The sequence below is a fragment of the Stegostoma tigrinum genome, chromosome 3, assembly GCF_030684315.1.
Source record: "Stegostoma tigrinum isolate sSteTig4 chromosome 3, sSteTig4.hap1, whole genome shotgun sequence".
Lineage (NCBI taxonomy): Eukaryota > Metazoa > Chordata > Chondrichthyes > Orectolobiformes > Stegostomatidae > Stegostoma > Stegostoma tigrinum.
The window spans coordinates 65,849,941-65,869,059 of NC_081356.1; the positions used below are offsets into that span (position 1 = coordinate 65,849,941).

The 19,119-nt window shown below is 40.7% G+C and overlaps 1 protein-coding gene across 1 annotated transcript in view; it reads right to left on the reverse strand.

Moving 5' to 3' along the window:
- The window catches only part of pcsk5b (proprotein convertase subtilisin/kexin type 5b), a 374,824-nt gene that overhangs the window by 74,923 nt on the left and 280,782 nt on the right, over positions 1 to 19,119 (reverse strand). Inside the window, exons 21-22 of the mRNA XM_059644647.1 lie at positions 6,519 to 6,621; positions 4,531 to 4,667 (exon numbers count right to left, since the gene is read on the reverse strand). Of these exons, the coding sequence (XP_059500630.1) occupies positions 4,531 to 4,667; positions 6,519 to 6,621 (240 nt within the window). The remainder of the gene's footprint in view (positions 1 to 4,530; positions 4,668 to 6,518; positions 6,622 to 19,119) is intronic.

Below are 19,119 nucleotides of genomic sequence, written 5' to 3' on the forward strand. Positions count from 1 at the left end.
CCTGGGAGGTGTTGCTGAACAAAGAGGCCTTGAAGTGCAGGTTCATAGTAGCTTGAAAGTAGAGTTGCAGGTAGATAGGATAGTGAAGGCGCCGTTTGGTATGCTTTCCTTTATTAGTCAGCGCATTGAGTATAGGAGTTGGGAGGCTATATTACAGCTGGACAGAACATTGGCTCGGCCACTTTTGGAGTATTGCTTGCAATTCTGGTCTCCGTACCAAAGGAAGAATGTTGTGAAACTTGAAAGGGTTCAAAAAAGTTTTAAAAGGATGTTGCCAGGGTTGTTGGAGGTCCTGGGCTATCGGGAGAGACTGAATAGGCCGGAGTATCAGAGGCTGAGGTGTGACCTTATAGAGGTTTATAAAATCATGAGAAGCATGGATAGAGTAAATTAGCAAGGCCTTTTCCCCAGGATGGGGAATCCAGAGCCAGAGGGTGTAGGTTAATGGTGAGAGGGGATAAATATAAAAGTGACTTAAGGGGCAACGTTTCAGACAGAGGGTGGTGTGTGTATGGAATGAGCTGCCAGAGGAAGTGGTGGAGACTGGTACAGTTACAACATTTAAAAGGCAATAAGATGAATATATGAATAGGAAGAGTTTAGAGGGATATGGGCTACAAGCTAGCAAATGCGACAAGATTAATTTAGGATATCTAGTTAACATGGACAAGTTGAACTGAAGGATCTGTTTCCCTGCTGTATTTCTCTATGGGTCTAAATAACATCCCTGGACATACCCCCAGGGATATCGTAAATACAGCCTAATGTAATCCCTAGTCAAAAAATGCCATTTCCCTTACTCTCTTGCCCCCCTTTTCGATCCATCCCATAGCATCTATACCCTGGAACATTAAGCTGCCAGTTCAGTCTACTCCTGAGCAATGTCTCTGTAATTGCTATGATACCCCAGTCCCATGTTCCCAACCATGCCCTGAGCTCATCTACCTAACTTGTCAATCCTCTCGCATTGAAATAAATGCAGTTTAATTTATCAGTCCTACCCTGTTCTTTGCTTTATTTCTGCCTGCCCTGATGGCTTGACTCTCCCTTTCTTAACTGAACCAGACTGATCTCTTTTCTCACTATGTCCCTGGGTCCACCCTCCTACTTTTACTAGTTTAAATCCTCCTGAGCAGTTCTAGCTCAGGTGCAATCCGTCCTTCTTATACAGGCCACTTCGACCCAGAAGACATCCCAGTGATCCAAAAATGTGAATCCTTCTCCGCTGCACCAGCTCCCTAACCTCGCAGTCATCTATTCTATCCTCCTATTCCTACAGTCACTAGCTGTCATACTGGGAGTAATCTAGATATTATTCCCCTTGAGGACCAACTTTTTGGTATCCTGCCCAATTTCCTACATTGTCTCCTCAGCATCTTGTCCTTTTTTGATCTTATGCTGTTAGTTCCAATGTGTATAATAACCTCTTGTTGGTCCTTCTCCCCTTTGAGGACATTCTGAACCTTCTTGAAGATATCCCTGATCCTGGCACCATACCATCTACCTGCAACTCTGCTTTCAAGAAACTATGAACCTGACTGGTGATCTTTCCCGAAGGAAGGGAGGCAACATACCATTCTGATGTCTCGCTGTCAACCCACAGAAATGTATGTCTGTGTCTCTGACTACAGAGTCCCCTATCACAATTGATCATTAGGAACCTGACATGCTCCCCATTACAGTAGAACCAGTCTCAGTAGCAGAAATTTGGTTGTCAGTGCTAAATTCCCCTGTGAGCCCATCACCCTCTACATTTTCCAAAAACGCGTACTTGTTTGAGATGGGGATAGCCCTGGGAGACTCCTGCACTACCTGCTACTCCTCCTACCTTCCCTGGAGGTAACCCATCTACCTGACTGTATTTGTCATTTTCCTCCCTTCCCGAAACTGCCATCCATCACAGCCCCGGCTCCTGTAAATTCCTCATTTTCTCTAACCGTCGCTCCGACCAACCCATGCAATCCAATAGGATTCGCAACAAGACACATTCCCTGCAGATATAACATTGAAATTCTATCTAACCTCCCACATCCAACAGCAAGAGCACATTGTTCTATTAAATACCATCTTTGCACCTTAACAGTCTACAGAGCCAGGAAAAAGCAGCCTTACTGCTCTAAAACAAAACAGGATAACTTAGTATCTATGCTTTATATCTTTAAAGTTTAATCAAGAGATGGATCTCAATAAAACATACAATCCAAAAAAAACCGACTCTACTCATTGTTGTAGGTTTACATTAAAAAACCACAGTAAGGTAACTCTTTAAAAAATTAAGCCATTTGGGTGCTCCCCTGCTGTGAGCTCCCTACACAGGTTTCTCCAACGTCAACTGTGAAATTTTCTGTTTGTTTATTTTTCTTAGAATGAACTCCAATGTGCAGAGATACTTGAAACTAAACAGCTAAGGCAGTCAGCACTGAAGGTTCACTGCTGGGTCACACAGCTGCGCAGGTTTACTTCTCCATTTTCTCACCTCCCACTAATATCTGCTTTGTCTCTCTTCCTCCATTGTTTAAAGTGCTGTTGTTTTGGTCATTTTTTTTTAAAGTTCCAGTACAATGCAATCGCTCATAAAAAATTAATTACTGTTCCAAAAATTCTAGGAAATCAGCTCCAATATTGAAAATATCTCAAAAAAGGGTGGTGTTACAGTCACAACTTTTTCCCATCCTCCATCTTACCCAGAATCCTGTTTTGCCACCCAGAATCCTCTTACTATAAAGGCACACTGACAACCATGGTTTCGTTCTATGACACAAAAACGAGTCCAGATCCTTACAAGAAACAAACTTTTGTCCGTACAATTGTGATTTCAATGGAATCTTCACAGCTAGGATGAAGCAATCAGCTTTAAAAAAGGTTTGTAATGGCATCGGTGCATTGAATCTTTTTCTCTAATAGGTACTACCAGTTAAAAGTTACACTGCACTTTTGCACTCTTTCCTTTAAACTATATGGAATAAATCAACATTCGGGAAAGATCACCATTCGGCTTCATAGTTCCTGTAAAGCAGAGTTGCAGGTAGATAGGATTGTGAAAAAAGCATTTGGTATGCTTGCCTTTATTGGCCAGTGCATTGAGTACAGGAGTTGGAAGATCATGTTGTGGCTGCACAGGACATTGGTTAGGCCACTTTTGCAATGCTGTGTGCAATTCTGGTCTCCCTGATGTAGGAAGGATGTCGTGAAACTTGAAAGTGTTCAGAAAAGATTTACAAGGATGTTGCCAGGATTGGTTTGAGCTATAGGGTGAGGCTATCTTCCCGGGAGCATCAGAGGTTGAGGGGTGACCTCAGAGGTTTATAAAATCGTGAGTCATATAGATAGGGTAAATAGCCAAGGACTTTTCCCTGGGGTGGAGGAGTCCAAAAATAGGGGGCAAAGGTGAGAGGGGAAAGATATAAAAGGGACCTAAGGTGCGACTTTTTCATACAGAGGGTGGCACATGTATGGAATGAGTGGCCAGAGGAATTGGTGAAGGGTTACAACATTTAAAAGGCATCTGGATGGGTAAATGAATAGGAAGGTTATCAAGGGATATTGGCCAAGTGCTGCTAAAAGGGACTCGGTTAATTTAGGATATCTGGTCAGCATGGATGAGTTGGATCAAAGGGCCTGTTTCCATCCTGTACTGTTCTATGACTCTGAGATTCTATAATCAGGTTAATATATGGGAAGTAATTGTACAAATCTGTGTAACCCCTGAGGCTCCTGTAAGGACCACTCAACTTCTAAACTAATCAGCAGAATGCAAGGATGAGATTCCCTAGTCCCAAGAAGAAAGTTAAATCTAACTTTTAATCCACAATCATATCAAATAATAGTTTACCTCCGAGTTCAGGTTGTAGGCAATATCTAAAAAAGTTTGCGACACGGATAGTAAGAGTTTGCACGACATATTTTACCCTTTCTGTGTATAGCAGAAAAGTCAATCAGGATATTCAATTTGTTTGCTGCCAATTTATTGCACTGATCTAGAGAATACATACTGAAACGTGACTATATCTATGAGGTAAATGTCTGCTCGCAGATGGCATAGTGACAGACTGACAAAGTTAGATCAGGATTCCCTGGTGCATGTACAATTTTCAAAATCCTTGTATAAATGAGAAATGTTGAATCAGAATTTCAGTATTTAAGTCAAATCAGCTTTGGAAGATACAAAACTACTTTTCAACTATGAACCAAGGCCATTCTGGAATCCACGTTAATCCTAGCAACTCATTATTAATGGTATTCTCCAAATAAAATATGTTCATAGCATTCAGTTTTGGTTTACGTGGTAATAATATTGCCATCAATGAGAAGTAAGCTGTGTAATTTGGGTCAGTGATGGGAATAGGAATTTAATACTGGTGAGATTGAAGTCCAATTGAATGCTAATGACTGTGCACAGCTAATTTTTTGATCTAATATACATTGCATAAATTATGTTTTCATTGTATCTTTGCTATTGATGTTACAACAGGTATATGTGTAGGAAGAAAGACTCATTGCGAGTTATTTTTGCATTTTCTATGATCTTACCTTTATCACATGATGTGCAATCATTAGGTTCACCTCCCGCACATTCCTCACAAGTGTGATGACATGGGTAACACTGGCCATTCATGGCAAACTTACCAGAGGGGCAGTGCATGACACAACGTTCACTGTCTAAGAGCCTGAAAAGAAAAGGAAATGCATCAACAAATACAAATCTATGAATTTGAAGCAGGAATAGGTTAACTGGCCCCTTGACCTGCTTTGTCATTCAATAGATCATGGCTGATCTGATTGCAACTTCAAATTCAGATTCCTGACTATCCTGATAACCTTTTATCACATTGTTTATTCAGAATCTATCTATTTGTACCTAAACATATTCAAAAGTTCTGCTTCCACTGCCTTTTGAGCAAGAGCTCTTAATCACAAGAGATGGGCATTTACACGTTCCACTTCTGGGCTAAATCATTTCTAGACTTAACGAGTACTTCTCCACAATTATAAAAAGATGACCCATTTACAGAAAGCAAAGGGATATCTCCATATCTGTGTATCTCTTTGTGTTAATTGTAAGAAACATGGCAGCTAAATTGTGCACAGTAACATCCCATAGCATTTCCATAATTACTGCTTTTTGCTATGTTGATTCAGGGGTAATTATTGACCACGGCACCAATGATAACTCCTTAGTTCTTTGGCAAAATGGTACTACTGGATCACAAATGTCTACCTGACATTGAGCAGGCCAGGTGAATGTCTCATCCAAAAGATGGTACCTCAAACAGTGCAGTAGTATTCAATAATGTTAGGGAGTATCAACATTGACACCTGTGCTCAGGTTTCTGGTGTGGCTCTTGAATAGACAATCTGCTGGCCAAGTGGCAAAAGCGGTGCCAACTGAGACATACCTAGCATACAAATACTCAACTTCTCCTTTCAGAGTTTCTTAGCTTTGTGGAATATGCACTGCCTTTCTAAAGAAAGGGACATTATGTGAAGAATACCGTTCCTGCAATTTAAATTAATTGATCTAGAAAATAGTGTCCTGCAACTTTCTACTCCATAATATTTTTAATTAAATGTATAAACTCTGACAGTAATCTAGTTACTAATAAATCATTGCGTAAATTCCCTTGAATGGAATCCCATTAAATTCACATTTGACACAGTGATGGAGGGACAAGTGTTGTGTGTCATATTACTGGTATGGAGAAGCATCATGGAAATCCAAAATGGTGGACTGAGAATAGCGCGGATCTTGAAGCTGCACCTGAAATGGCAGGTTTATTTCTAGATTTCGTATAGTTATTACATGAATAAGGAATGTTTGGAGGAATATGAGCCAAGCACAGGGAAGTGGGGCTAGTTTCATTTGGGATTATGGTCAGCATGGACTGGTTGGATTGAAGGGTCTGTTTCTGTGCTGTATGACTCAATGATTTTATAAATGAGAGCTGGGACTGGAGATGATGAGACAGTGAAGATGCAATGGTTGGAATGGTTTCATCAGGATCTCAGTGAGGACTGACACCTCCTCCAACCCACACCAGAAAATCAGTTGGGATGCCCGCTTTCACCAGGCTCAGCAGTAGCCAGCTGGAGACCTAGAAGTGGGCACCAGTTGCTTCTGCGATAACAAGGTATAGAGCTGGATAAACACTGCAGGCCAAGGAGCATCAGAGGAGCAGGAATGCTGATGTTTCGGGCCTAGACCCTTCTTCAGAAACCTGCTGGCTGACACCATTGCTACTGGCAAAAGTGAGATCGCAGCAGAAGTGGTAGATGACAGGCAGGCTGTGTGCTACATATTACATTCCTCCATTGTTTTCAAACCCATGGACGGGGCACCATTAAATCCAGCCCGTTAACTCTGTTTCTCACATCACAGTTGTTTAGTGTTTCCAGCATTTCTATCTTTATTTTAGATTTCTAAACTTTGTGATATTTTGCATTTAGCCTGGAATAACTGCAGTTGATAAATTACAGAATATAAGAGTTAGGAACTTGGGAATAAGATAAACAGAACCTACCTTGGAGCAACACAAGTGATGCATTCAACTTGGCTTGAACCAAAACATTTTTCACAATAGGGATGGCAGGATTGACACAGGTCTGCAACATCAATGTATTCACCTATAATGACAAAACTAAAAATTAGTTGAAGTTTAGAGCAGAAAGGAAGATCATTCTGAGCCCAATACATCTTTATACATCTAAAGTTGTGGCTTTTTATGTTTCCAACTTTAAAAGTCTCTGCTGAAGGGTCTAGGCCCGAAACGTCAGCTTTTGTGCTCCTGAAATGCTGCTTGGCCTGCTGTGTTCATACAGCTCCACACTTTATTATCTTGGATTCTCCAGCATCTGCAGTTCCCATTATCACTGATTTTTATGTTTTTAGTACAGCAGAAAACCAGAATCTACACTGTTATCTGACGCCAATTAGTATTTTGGACAGTATTACAATACAAATAACACGTTTATTCTAACTATTATATAAAAGCACATGAATTAGATCTAGCATCAAATACGTTGATATAATCTGTGTCCTTGATGAAAAATCCAAGAAAATAAAATCTAAATCCACGGTGTCTGTTGTGTCAAAAGCTGCAACGTACATTTGTACATAAAAGCATATCGGGCTGGTGGGGTGGGGGGGGGGGTGGTGGGGAGAGAGGGGGGGAGAGAGAGAGAGAGAGAGAGAGAGAGAGAGAATGAATGAATGAGCAGCAAGTGAGATAGAGAGAGAGAAGCACAATTGGCGTCTAAGCCCTCCATAAATATTAAGATATAATTTCAATACTCACACTATGCTAAATAAAATTGCATGACTGTACTCTTGCTAAACCTTAGTTCAGTACTCACATTCTACCTCTGAATTGGCAGGTTGTAGTTTAAGACCCACTCTAAACACTAGCGGGGAGTAGTGGCAAGAGCTGACTCATCATCTGGGTTTGAGAAAATCTGACCAGCACACTTCTGTTTACTAACTTCACACTTGACGTGTGACTTCACATGCCATTCTTGTCTTTTCACAAGAGAGTTGGGTTCACAATGTAGTTTGCAAGCTGCACTGGAGTGTACAAGAAGTACAGCTATGGGTGTGGAGCTGGATGAACACAGCAGGCCAGGCAGCATCAGAGGAGCAGGAAAGCTGACGTTTTGGTTCAGGACCCTTCCTCAGAAAATCATAATTAAATCTTCAGAAATTCTTAAAACTAATGATTTTCTGAAGAAGGTTCCCGACCTGAAATGTCAGCCTTCCTGCTCCTCTGATGCTGCCTGGTCTGCTGTGTTCCTCCAGCTCCACACTCTGTTATCTCAGACTCCAGGATTTGGCTATTCTTACTATCTCTGGCTGTGGGTGTGTGTGGCTAAGTAGAACACTGCAGTGACAAAGCCCATTAACACATGAAACTTAAATAAGAATCAATAAACTCCATGGTTGTCTAAACAACAGTTTTCAGTGGGAAGGAAAGAACACCAGGTTTACATTACAATTTCAAAGCACAGTCTTTATCAATCAGTCAAATGCAGGGGATCCGGTGACTAGATTTTTTAAGTGTAGTTTTTTTTGTATCAGTCAAAATCAGAATTTTTTGACTCAGCCAGACTATTTAAATCACAATAGAAAAGATGACAGTACAGATTGGCAGGACATTTTGAAATAATCTTCATCATTTATAGTATGTTTTCCATTGGAAAACATTAGAATGCATGTGAACAAACACAAAATGTCAGGCAATGTTAGGTCATTTACCATTATGGACAGATTCCCAATTTATCACTGTTTTAAAACACATCTCCACAACAATATATGTGGATAATGACTTTGAAAGCGTGAAATACTTTACACTTACCTTCCATGAACCTTGCCAACTCCTCAGCACATTTCCCATTTTCTTCTCAACTCTCAAATATTATGCTGTGATAGGCTTCAGAAACCATTCACCACCAAATAAAAATGGTACATGGACAGAATTGGATTTTTGCCTCCCATTCAAAAGAGGGAACCGTCTGCACCAGGGACAATGGTGAATTTTGAAAAGTAGCCATTCTATATCCATAAAAAAATGGCAGAGGAACAGGGCACAGTGTTTGAAAAGCAGAGGAAAAATGAAATTCCCTGCAAAAATAAACAAGGATTGGATGTTATGCTCCCTTGTTGGTATGTTCAAAGGTGGGGTCTAGTAAAATGCAGTGTATGGCATACCTGTCACCTTCCTGGCCAAGCCCTGCTTCTCTCTCATTGTACAAGGATGGTGGAAGGGTTAGACACACCAACTTGCCCTCAGGTCTATTGAGTCCCTTCAGTAACCAACTAATGGCCACTTAGGGACATCATTCTGCCCCCTTACTATATTAAACACCGCAGGGGGAGGCCCCAGCCAAGCAGATAGCTTTTGCTGTGTGATCTGCTGTTGGACACAATGGTGGGAATTTACTTTGTGGTGCACCGTGTGTCCATTAGAAGTTCCTTTCATGATCATACCCTCCCTTTAACTCTACCGTCCAGTAACCCTCCAAATATATCACTCGATTACACCCGTCACCTTCATCCCTTGCCAACGAGGCCCTGCTGATCTTGTCTTCAGTGCATTCTTCATACCCTCTTTAATACTTTGGGGACAGAATGTAGTTCCAAAGGTGAGCACAATTCAAATCTGGAAGAGCTAGGAAGAATTTGGATTGACTAACAGCTCTGAGTCAGGATTTCCTCCGCAGGTGGGGTCAGTGTTCTTGTCCTAAGCGACTTAAAATGCTGTCAAGCACAAAAAGGCTGTGGGGTAACCAATTCTTTTGTGTGTTCAAGCATTTTGACTATTCATCACGGAAGTTGTGGAACACAGCATCCTGTAAAATGCAATCCACATGTGACCATACATGCATTAAAGCGCCACCTCTGCAGCTAAACAACAATTTTAATTTCTGCATAATGGATTGACACCAATGGGTTACTTGAGGCATCACTCCTCACTTTTATTTAGCAGTTTGAGCGGTAGTAAGTTCTGAGTCAGTCTAAGGACCTGCTCATATTTCAAGGGGCTTTGTTATATGAAAAAAAACCCAAAGTATGATCTTTAGAAAGTAAATAAGTACAAGGAATGAGTTGTTTCATTCACAATTAGGCATGGAAGAGAAAGCTGAAAACACCAGAATGTAGACAAAAAACTTATACTAGCTCCTTTAGTCATAACATTATTTACATGTCATCAGGTATCTATAATCTTAGACCATAAGATCTAGGAACAAAATTGGTCCCACGAGTTTGCTTTACCAATTGTTCACAGCTATATACTTCTCAATCCCATCTTCCTGCCTTCTCTCTATGAACTTTGAACCCTTACTAATCAAGAATGCACCTATCTCTGCCTAAAATATACTGAGTGACTTGGCCTCCACAGCGTTCAATGACAGTGAATTCCACAGATTCATCACACTCTGAACAAATTCCTCCTCATCTCAGTTCTAAAGTGTTGTCCCTTCACTCTGAGGTGGTGCTTTTAGGTCCTAGTCTCTCCTACTAGAGAAAACGTCTTCTCCCTGTCCTCTCTATCCAGGCTGTTCAGTAGTCTGCAAATTTTAATTAGATCCCCCTTCATTCTTCTAAATTTCATGAGTTCAGACCCAGAGTCCTCAAATGAAAAGCCCTTCATCACTGGAATCATTCTTGTAAACTTTCTCTGGATCCCCTCCAACAGCAGCACATTCTTCCTTCGATACAGGGCCTAAAATTGCTCATAATATTCCAAATGTGGTCTGACCAGAGCCTTATACACCTCAACAGTACAGCTCTGCACTTGTATTCTAGCCCTCTCAAAATGAATGTAACAATATAATTCCCTAAGTCCTTTGTGCTTCAGATTTTCGCAGCCTTTCTCCGTTTAGGAAATAATCTACACCACTATTCATCCTACCAAAGTGCATAATCTCACATGTTCCCACATTGTATTCCATCTGCCACTTCTCTCCCAACTCTCTTAGCTGCGCAGGTCCTTCTGAAGCCTCCCCACTTCCTCAACACTACCCGTCCCTCTTCCTTTGCCTTAATTGATCAGTGCATTGAGTGTAGGAGTTGGGAGATCATGTTGTAGCTGCACAGGACATTGGTTAGGCCACTTTTGGAATACTGTGTTCAGTTCTGATCTCATTGCTTTGGAAAAAATGTCATTAAACTTGAAAAGGTTCAGGAAACATTTACAAAGCTTTGCCAGGGCTGCAGGGTTTGACCTATAGGGAGGCTGAATAGGCTGGGGCTACTTTCCCTGGACCTACAGAAGCTGAGAGGTGACCATTATAAAATCGTGAGGGACACGGATAGGGTAAATAGTCGAGGTGTCTTCTCCAGGGTGGGGAAGTCCAAAACTAGATGGCATAGGTTTGAGGTTAGAGGGAAAAGATTTAGAAGGGACTGAATGGGCAACTTTTTAATGCAGTGGGTAGTGCATGTATGGAATGAGCTGCCAGAGGAAGTGGTGCAGGCTGGTATAATTACAACATTTCATAGATTCATAGAATCTCTACAGGCCCTTCGTCCCAACAAGTCCACACCGACCCTCGGAGCATCCCACCCAGACCCATCCCCCTATAACCTACCTAATCTACACATCTCTGAACAGTACGGGCAATGTAGCATGGCCAGTCCGCCTAGCCTGCACATCTTTGGACTGTGGGAGGAAACTGGAGCACCCAAAGGAAACCCACGCAGACACAGGGAGAATATGCAAACTCCACACAGACAGCCGCCCGAGTGTGAAATTAAACCCGGATTGCTGGCGCTATGAGGCAGTGATGCTAATCACTGATTTATTAAAGGCATCTGAATGGGTACATGAATAGGAAGGGTTTAGAGTGATATGGGCAAATGCTGACAAATGGGACTATTTAATTTAGGATATCTGGTCAGCATGAATGAGTTGGACCAAAGGGGCTGTCTGCTTGCTGTACATCTCTATTACTCTTTAACTCTATTACTCTATCTTTGTGACATCTGCAAATTTAGCAACATTGCGCCCAGTTCCTTCATCCACTTTATTAATGTATAACCTGTTCAGGTGTGGCCCTGCCACTGCCCACTGCGGAACTTCGTTAGTCACCAGCTGCTATCCTGAAAAAGCCCCCTTTATCCCCACTTTCTGCCTTCTGCTAGTCAGCCAATCCCTAATCATGCCAGTATATTGTCCCTAACAGGGCACTTATTTCGCAGACTTCCATGCAGCACCTTTTCAGATGAATTCTGGAAATCCAAATAGATAATGCTCACAGGGTCTCTTTTGTCTAATTGTTTATTACCTCCTCAAAGAATTCTAACTGATCTATCAGGCATGCACTTCCCTTGACAAAGTCATGCTGACCCAGCCCTGTTGTACCATGACTTCCATAAATGTATTAATGTTGGTGCTCATAATGAAAATCACTGACTTACACCATGAAAACAATTAGCTAATAATGATTAGATATTTAAATTTTTCCAGAAGATTTGTGGATGAGGTTACAGACATGCTCACTGAGCTGATGGGTTTGGTCGCAAAGGTTTTGCCACCCTGCTGGGTAACATTGTCAGTGTGCATTTGGTGAAGGATTGGTGTTCTGTCCTGTTTGTTATTTATATTCAGGAATGAAGACCTGAAAAGCATAATCCGCTGCTACCTCTGAGACAGACCACAACAGGAAGGCACAAATGACCGGACTCACTAATCACTCTACTTTACATCAACGACATTTCAGAGATGAAAACAAGACTACTCAGAGCCCCGGGTATCAGAGTAGCCCACAAACTGCTAACCAGCCTATGGTATCTACTGACAAATGAAACAAATCGCATACCCACAACCAATAAAACTAATGTAAGTACAAAATACCATGTAAGGACTGTGGGAAACGTTACATAGACCAAACCAAAAGAAAACTGACTATACGGATATACGAATACCAATTAGTCATCAAGAGACATGACCAATTCTCACTTGTCTCTCTCTACACAAATGCACAAATTCAACTGGGACAACATATCCATAATCACACAAGCCAAACAGAGACACGTCAGGGAATTCCTGGAGGCCTGGTGTTCCAACCGGAACTTCATCAACAAACACAGTGAATTAGACTCTGTGTACAAACCACTGAGAAACAGAATTGAAAGTGGTACCAAACACCCCGACAAACTGAGGCATATAATTAACAAGTGGGACCGAACAGCAACGCTTCACTGGAGGCACACTGACAATGTTACCTAGCAGGGTGATGGAACATTTGCAACTAAACCACCAGATCAGCAAGCAAGTCTACAACGTCTGAGACTAGATACATGTAAATTTACTTCTGTAAACTCTCACTTTACCACTTGTGTTAATTTTTAAAAGACATTTTTTGCATCGTTACAGATTGAAACACGAAATACTGCTAAATCAACAAAATTACTGTGCATTTGAGAAAAAATTCTGTTGAGGCCAACACAATGAATATTTAGATAGGATTTTTAGGATGGAAACACATCAGAGTAGGCAGTTAAGGAAAAATAAAACAAAAGTACAAATGCTAAGCTTGAGGAATGGCCAAAACCTTGCCAAAGACTTAGATTCAAGCCAGGCCTTTAAGGAGGAGAATGAAGTAGAGGTGAGGAGGACTTTGGGTAAAGAATTTTGAAGCTTAAAGATTTAGATACTGAAGACTCAGGTACCAAAAGTAAGGAAAAGATGCAAAAGTCTGTGAAGAGAAAGCAGAATTAACATTGCGAGTCTGAGATGCTACAAGGCTTGCAGATTCTTTTTTTTTCCAGCAATTTCTGTTTTCTTTTCAGTGTGCACTGTTCTTTGTTTTATTTTGAAGAAAAGATGCAGACCGATTCTGAGGGGCAAAGGCCAGGAGGGTGGTCAGGTGTTTTGGAGTCAGAGTTTTGTAATCATTCATGGAATATGGGATGTTGCTGACTGTTACATTTTATTGCCCATCCCGAAATGTTCTTAAATTGGGTGGTTTACTAGGCCATTCAGAGCCAGCCACATTGCTGTGGGACCGGAGTCACATGGAATCATAGAATCCCAACAGTGTGGAAACAAGCCATTCAGCCCAACAAGTCCACTCCCACCGTTGTCCATCTGAAGAGCACCCCACTCATTCCCCTACCCCTGCATTTCCCATGTATAACCCACCTAACTTAAACATCCCTGGGCACTATGAGCAAATTAACATGGCCAATCCACCTAACCTGCACAACTTTGGACTGTGGGAGGAAATCAGAGGACCCAGGAGGAAACTCACACATAGACACGGGGAGAATGTGCAAACTCCACACAGACAGTTGCCTGAGGGTGGAATTGAACCTGGGCCCCTGGTGCTGTGAGGTAACAGTGCTAACCACTGAGCCATGGTGCCGCCTCTAGTGTAAGCCAGAAAAAGAGAAGTGTGGCAGATTCTTTCCCTAAAGGACATGAGCGAACCAGATATAGAAAGGAAGAAATTATGAAGTGACTGAAAAACAAGGATGACAATTTTAGATTTGAAATATTGTATGATCATTGGAAATGAGTAAGATTGAGGACATAAGTGAGCATAGCTTGGTGTGGGATAGAACCAGGCAGCAAGATGAGCTGATGTTTACAAAAGAAGGAATAAGACATGTATTCTATTACGTGAGTTAAGATCTTACATAAACATAAAGAATTTCAGTGGTAGATGGCAAAAGTAAACTTTTCGTAAGCACTTCCTTGGCAAAGCAATGGATATAGAAGTTGTTTATTTATGAAGAAGCAACTAAGGCATCTAAAGTTCTGCTTAAACTCAAAAAGACATGAGGAGAGCAAACAGTTGAGTTTAACCTGAGACAATTGCTCAGAACCTAATTTGTTGAAGGTAATAATTTTGGTATTCCTGCAAACTAGCTAGAAAAAAATGGAAAATATTGGAAAAATAGCCTGACAGCACAATAAAATCGTTAAATCGGGATAAATGAACTTCAATGCAATCAAACTATAAATGAAGAATGAGGAGTGTGAAAATACCAGAATATAGGGTTCAGAAACAGATGAAGTGATGTGGAACCAAAGCAGATATTCTGACTAAGATTAGGCAGGTAATTGTGTAATAAAACAAGGACAGTCTCCATAATTAGGTAAACAAAACATTGATAGAGGGTGGCTAGTGTAGTCATCTTCTTAGTAAACCGTGGAGAGAAGTATAAAATAATGTAATACACCACCAGAGGATGTTATTTGTGACTACAGGCTGTATTGGTTAAGTAGGAAAGTTAAATATTCAGAATTTCAAACATTAAGTTGTTGGAGAGATGTGGTAACATTCAAAATCATTGCAGTGGGGGAGGTTTAACAATGGGCGAGTTTTGGCACAGATTTGGGGGGACAACAGCACATTCAAGAATATTGGAAGATAAAGAAAGGTTGGTGGTGGGGTGATAGTTTGCCAGAATGGAAGGGTCAAGCATTTTATATTTTAAGGAGGAAAGCGATGATGATAGATTCAAAGGAGGGAGACTGACAGTACAGACATTGTTAATAGTATCACGTAACATAGACACCAGGAGTGGAGTTTGTGAGGTCAGCTCTTAAGTGAGAAGAGGGCTAAGCAAGCAACAGCTAGGTCTAATGCTCAAGATTAACTAAGAGAAAGTATGAGGAATTGCAGAGAAACTACAGGAAGCTATGAATTCTCAGTTAGACCAAGGAGAAACATTAAAGAATTTGGCCTGCTATCTTAGCAGAAGAGGAAACATGACAGATGCAGTTGATTGAATAATCCCAGCCTCAGATATGAAGCTAGGTTCACAATTTTCCTGCTTTTGGACTAAGTTCAAAAGCAGGCAAGTTTCCAGGAAGGAAATCCTCGGCCTACTAAGATGAGAAAGGCTGTTATATTTTCCAGCCATTCTGCCCCTCTTTGGGTGATGGCTGATTTTCTACAGGCATTAAGTCCCCAGAGCAGGAAGTCCCACTCATCTGTAGGTACAGGCCAATCAGATGTTGGCAGTTTTAGAATTCAGCAGCACTATGCCAGAAGATGTGGTTACTGCTGGGACCATGAACCCCTGGATTCTCAGGAGAAAACGTAGGTGTTATTTGGAGTTCACTAGTAATTCAGAAACAAGGGCGGGTAAGGGCTCTCAGTGGTCACCCTCCTAGCCTCGGCCCAATACCACGCCTAGCACAAACCCCAAATGCTCCCCCAAACTGACAACCAATCAACTGACAGACTGATTTTTAACTCATCCCATCTGGAGCTGAAGTAATTGCACTTAACAGCCCTAATTGGCAGGGAAGTGAAAAGTCGAGCTTAAGTGTTTATTCAGGACAAGGCCAGGGAGTTGGGAAGATGCTGTCCTATCACTATCCCAACAAATTCACTTCCCACCTTCAGGCACACTCTTTACAGGCCTGAAAGATTGCACTCTAGATCTTTAAACATGAACAAACATATAAAAACTTCAAACATAAACACCTGTTGATGCTTTTGTCCACTTGCCATGATTCAGCACCCTCCTCTCTCTCAGTTTGAAAATTTATTTTCCTGTTACTTTCATTGTCTTGTGAATTGCCCTGATCATGCAGATGAAAAACTTCAACAAAATGTTTTTTTTTCAGCAATTCTAAATGTGTAATTAAATACTTCCGCATTGTATCTTATTATCAGCGCTCTGACTAGACCTGGGCTAAAGTACTGGTTTTCTGTGCTGCACCAGTGTCATCAAAGAAAAGAACTCCCCCTTTCAAAAAACCAATAAAAGTAGGAACTTGAACATGTTAAGAATATGTTTCTAGTATATCTGTTTGTGCGTATGAGGTATATATACATTTTTTCTCTAGTCTGTGCATCATATCTGAGGATTAACGTATTGGGATGGAATGTAATTAAACTTGTATAGACCATTGATGAGGCCACAACTGTAATACTGTCTGCACTCCATGTCACAAAAGGATTCACTAGAATTACTGTGAAGAAAACCTGGAGGAATTTCAGCCTCTCCATTCTTAGAATTAAGTCTGATATCTAGCTAGCAGCAGCGCACGAGCAACCCAATTTTAATGGCTCACGCTTTACCAACAATGGCATACATCTGTAGAGCCTCCTCCACTCTTCTTATAATGGTCTAGATGGTGTAGATCCACCAATAGCATCTTCCAGTCACACAAACAGCTGCAGCAGTTGTTTATTTGTCTTTTCTTAACTTCAGAGTATAACATCTGTCTTCTTGAGCACACACAAAATTGTTTGACTAACAAATTATTTGTCACATTAGGGCCAAAGAGAATCCAATATTACCAACAGCACTTTTTGAAAGTCCGTTAATTGAAATGTCCATTTGCCTTGTACTGAGTCCCTTTGGAGCCAACATAAGAAATTAATTTCTTCTGTGCACAATCAAGAGCAAAATCCTAGATTTATTCATAAAGAACAATTTTACAATGTCATTGTGAATACTGACCTTGTGAATGCTACAACGAAGAAATAATTCCCCAAGGCCAAAATTAAAGATAACATGATGCACAGACCATCAATTTCTCAGTTACACAGTTTTGCATGAGCAAAATAGCAACTTTGTGGTCAACTGTAATATGGCATATTATGTAGTGCCAGCCATGGTACTGAGCTGTAAAGTCTAGAAAATTACCGCCATGGTTTCATTTTGTGGTGCGTGCACTGAGTTGAGTTTAAACAGATGTTGGACAAAAATGAAAGGAGTCTGCCTCTTCCCGACTCTGTGCCACACCAGCTGCATTGTCCAAGCTTAAATATTCCTCTGGAAAATGATCAGAGAAGCCACCCCAGCACTCTACTTGTAATCTGAAAATCTTTACAAAAAAGTAACATTTCAACAAGATTAAAAACAGCTTTTATGTAAAAATAAGGACACTGTTTCACTATATATGAATCAACTTTTATCATTGCTTCTAATTTTATAAAGATGGCACAAGCTTTCAGAACCATTTTAATGAGTTCTTGTTTTACAACTGAACATTCTGGTCTGCAGGATACACAAAGCTTATTGTTTTATCTGGAGTGTCGGCTAATAGACAACAGGTGTGTAAAGCTAACTACCCTCATTTCAAAGCAAGTGAGTATGGATCACAAGACCATGAAAATGTGTTGTACAGCTTTGAGATCAAAACATGAGAAAACCCCTTATAGCTCTGGCTACTGTCACAGACCCACCTCTATAGTAGAAGCCCATAGCTCGGGGAATTAAACGTTATTTTTTGCGCCTATATCTGTTGCACAGTTGAAAAAATGGTACCCTAAAGATTACACCTCATATTGTGTGTATTAAAATAAAGACATTGATATGTATAGTCTTAATTCTCTGGCGAAGTAAAACAATTCCAATAACATTGGCATGGTTTTGAAAGACAAACCACCCTGGAATAATTTGCTTCAATGATTTAAATCTCAAAAGCATTTTCGCTGTATGGCAGCATTTGAAAATAAGATCAATTGAGTTTGAAGATTGAAAGGCCAGCAGTTCAGCCTTTAGAGTGTTATAATAAAGACAAATGTGGTTAATGCCTTGATCCTAGCAAAGCTGTTTCTCTCCTTTGAAGATAATTCTAATTCCTAATCTCTAAACCTAATTTCTTTACTATTTTTATTCTCTTAATGAACATTCTTATTTGTGCTGTTATTCATATTTCATTAAACATTACACACATAGCAGTAGCTCAGTGGAATTCCTGATTAGTTTCCAGTTCATGGGTTCAGTGGAAAGAAAGAGCTGAATAAGTAAATACTTTATCTCGGTTCCCAGAAATTAGTTGGTAAAGTGTCTCACAATACATTGATAAATATGTGAGTAGCTGTCGAGTCTGGGGGCAAGAATGGATACCTTGCTGACTGGGGGACAAAAACCACATGGAGTTGTAGGCTGACATGAGGCACCAAATGATCTGTTCTTGTTTATACTTCTCAAGTACTTATGCTCTACCAATTTCTAATTTGTTTAATAACTTACATCCATGTTCTTGAGCTTCAATATTAGTTGAAGGAATGGAGAATTATTCTAATAGAGACATATGCAGATTGATGGAATGAGACTTGGATGAAACATAAACTACACCATGGAATGCTTGGATCCAGTATCCTGATTTTGTGGTGTGTACTCTAAGTAATTTGTGAAGGGCACAACAACTGAAATCATTATACACAACAGAAGAGAGGGCTGGAGAAACACAGCAGGTCTGGGAATATTTCTAGAGAGAAAACCGGTAAGGTTCTGAGCCCAAGCCCATGGCTGTGTTTCTCCAGCACTCTGTTTTTGTTTCAGATTTCCAGCATCCATAAGACACCTGATGAAGTAAGGTCTGCTCTACCATGTGATCATGGCTGATATGTTTTTGAATTGCATTCTCCTGCCTTCTCCCCATAACGCTTGATACCCTTACTACTCAAGAACCTATCTATCTCCATCTTAAATACACTCAATGATGTGGCCTCCCCAGTTTGCTGTGGCAATGCGTTCCATGGATTCACACCCTCTAGCTGAAGAAATTTATCTTCATCTCTGTTCCAAAGGGTCTTACCTTCACTCTGAGGCTGGGCCCTCGGATCCTAGTCTCTCCCACTAATGGAAACATCTTCTCCATGCCCGTTATATCCAGGCCTCGCAGTATTATTTTAAAAAACAATCGA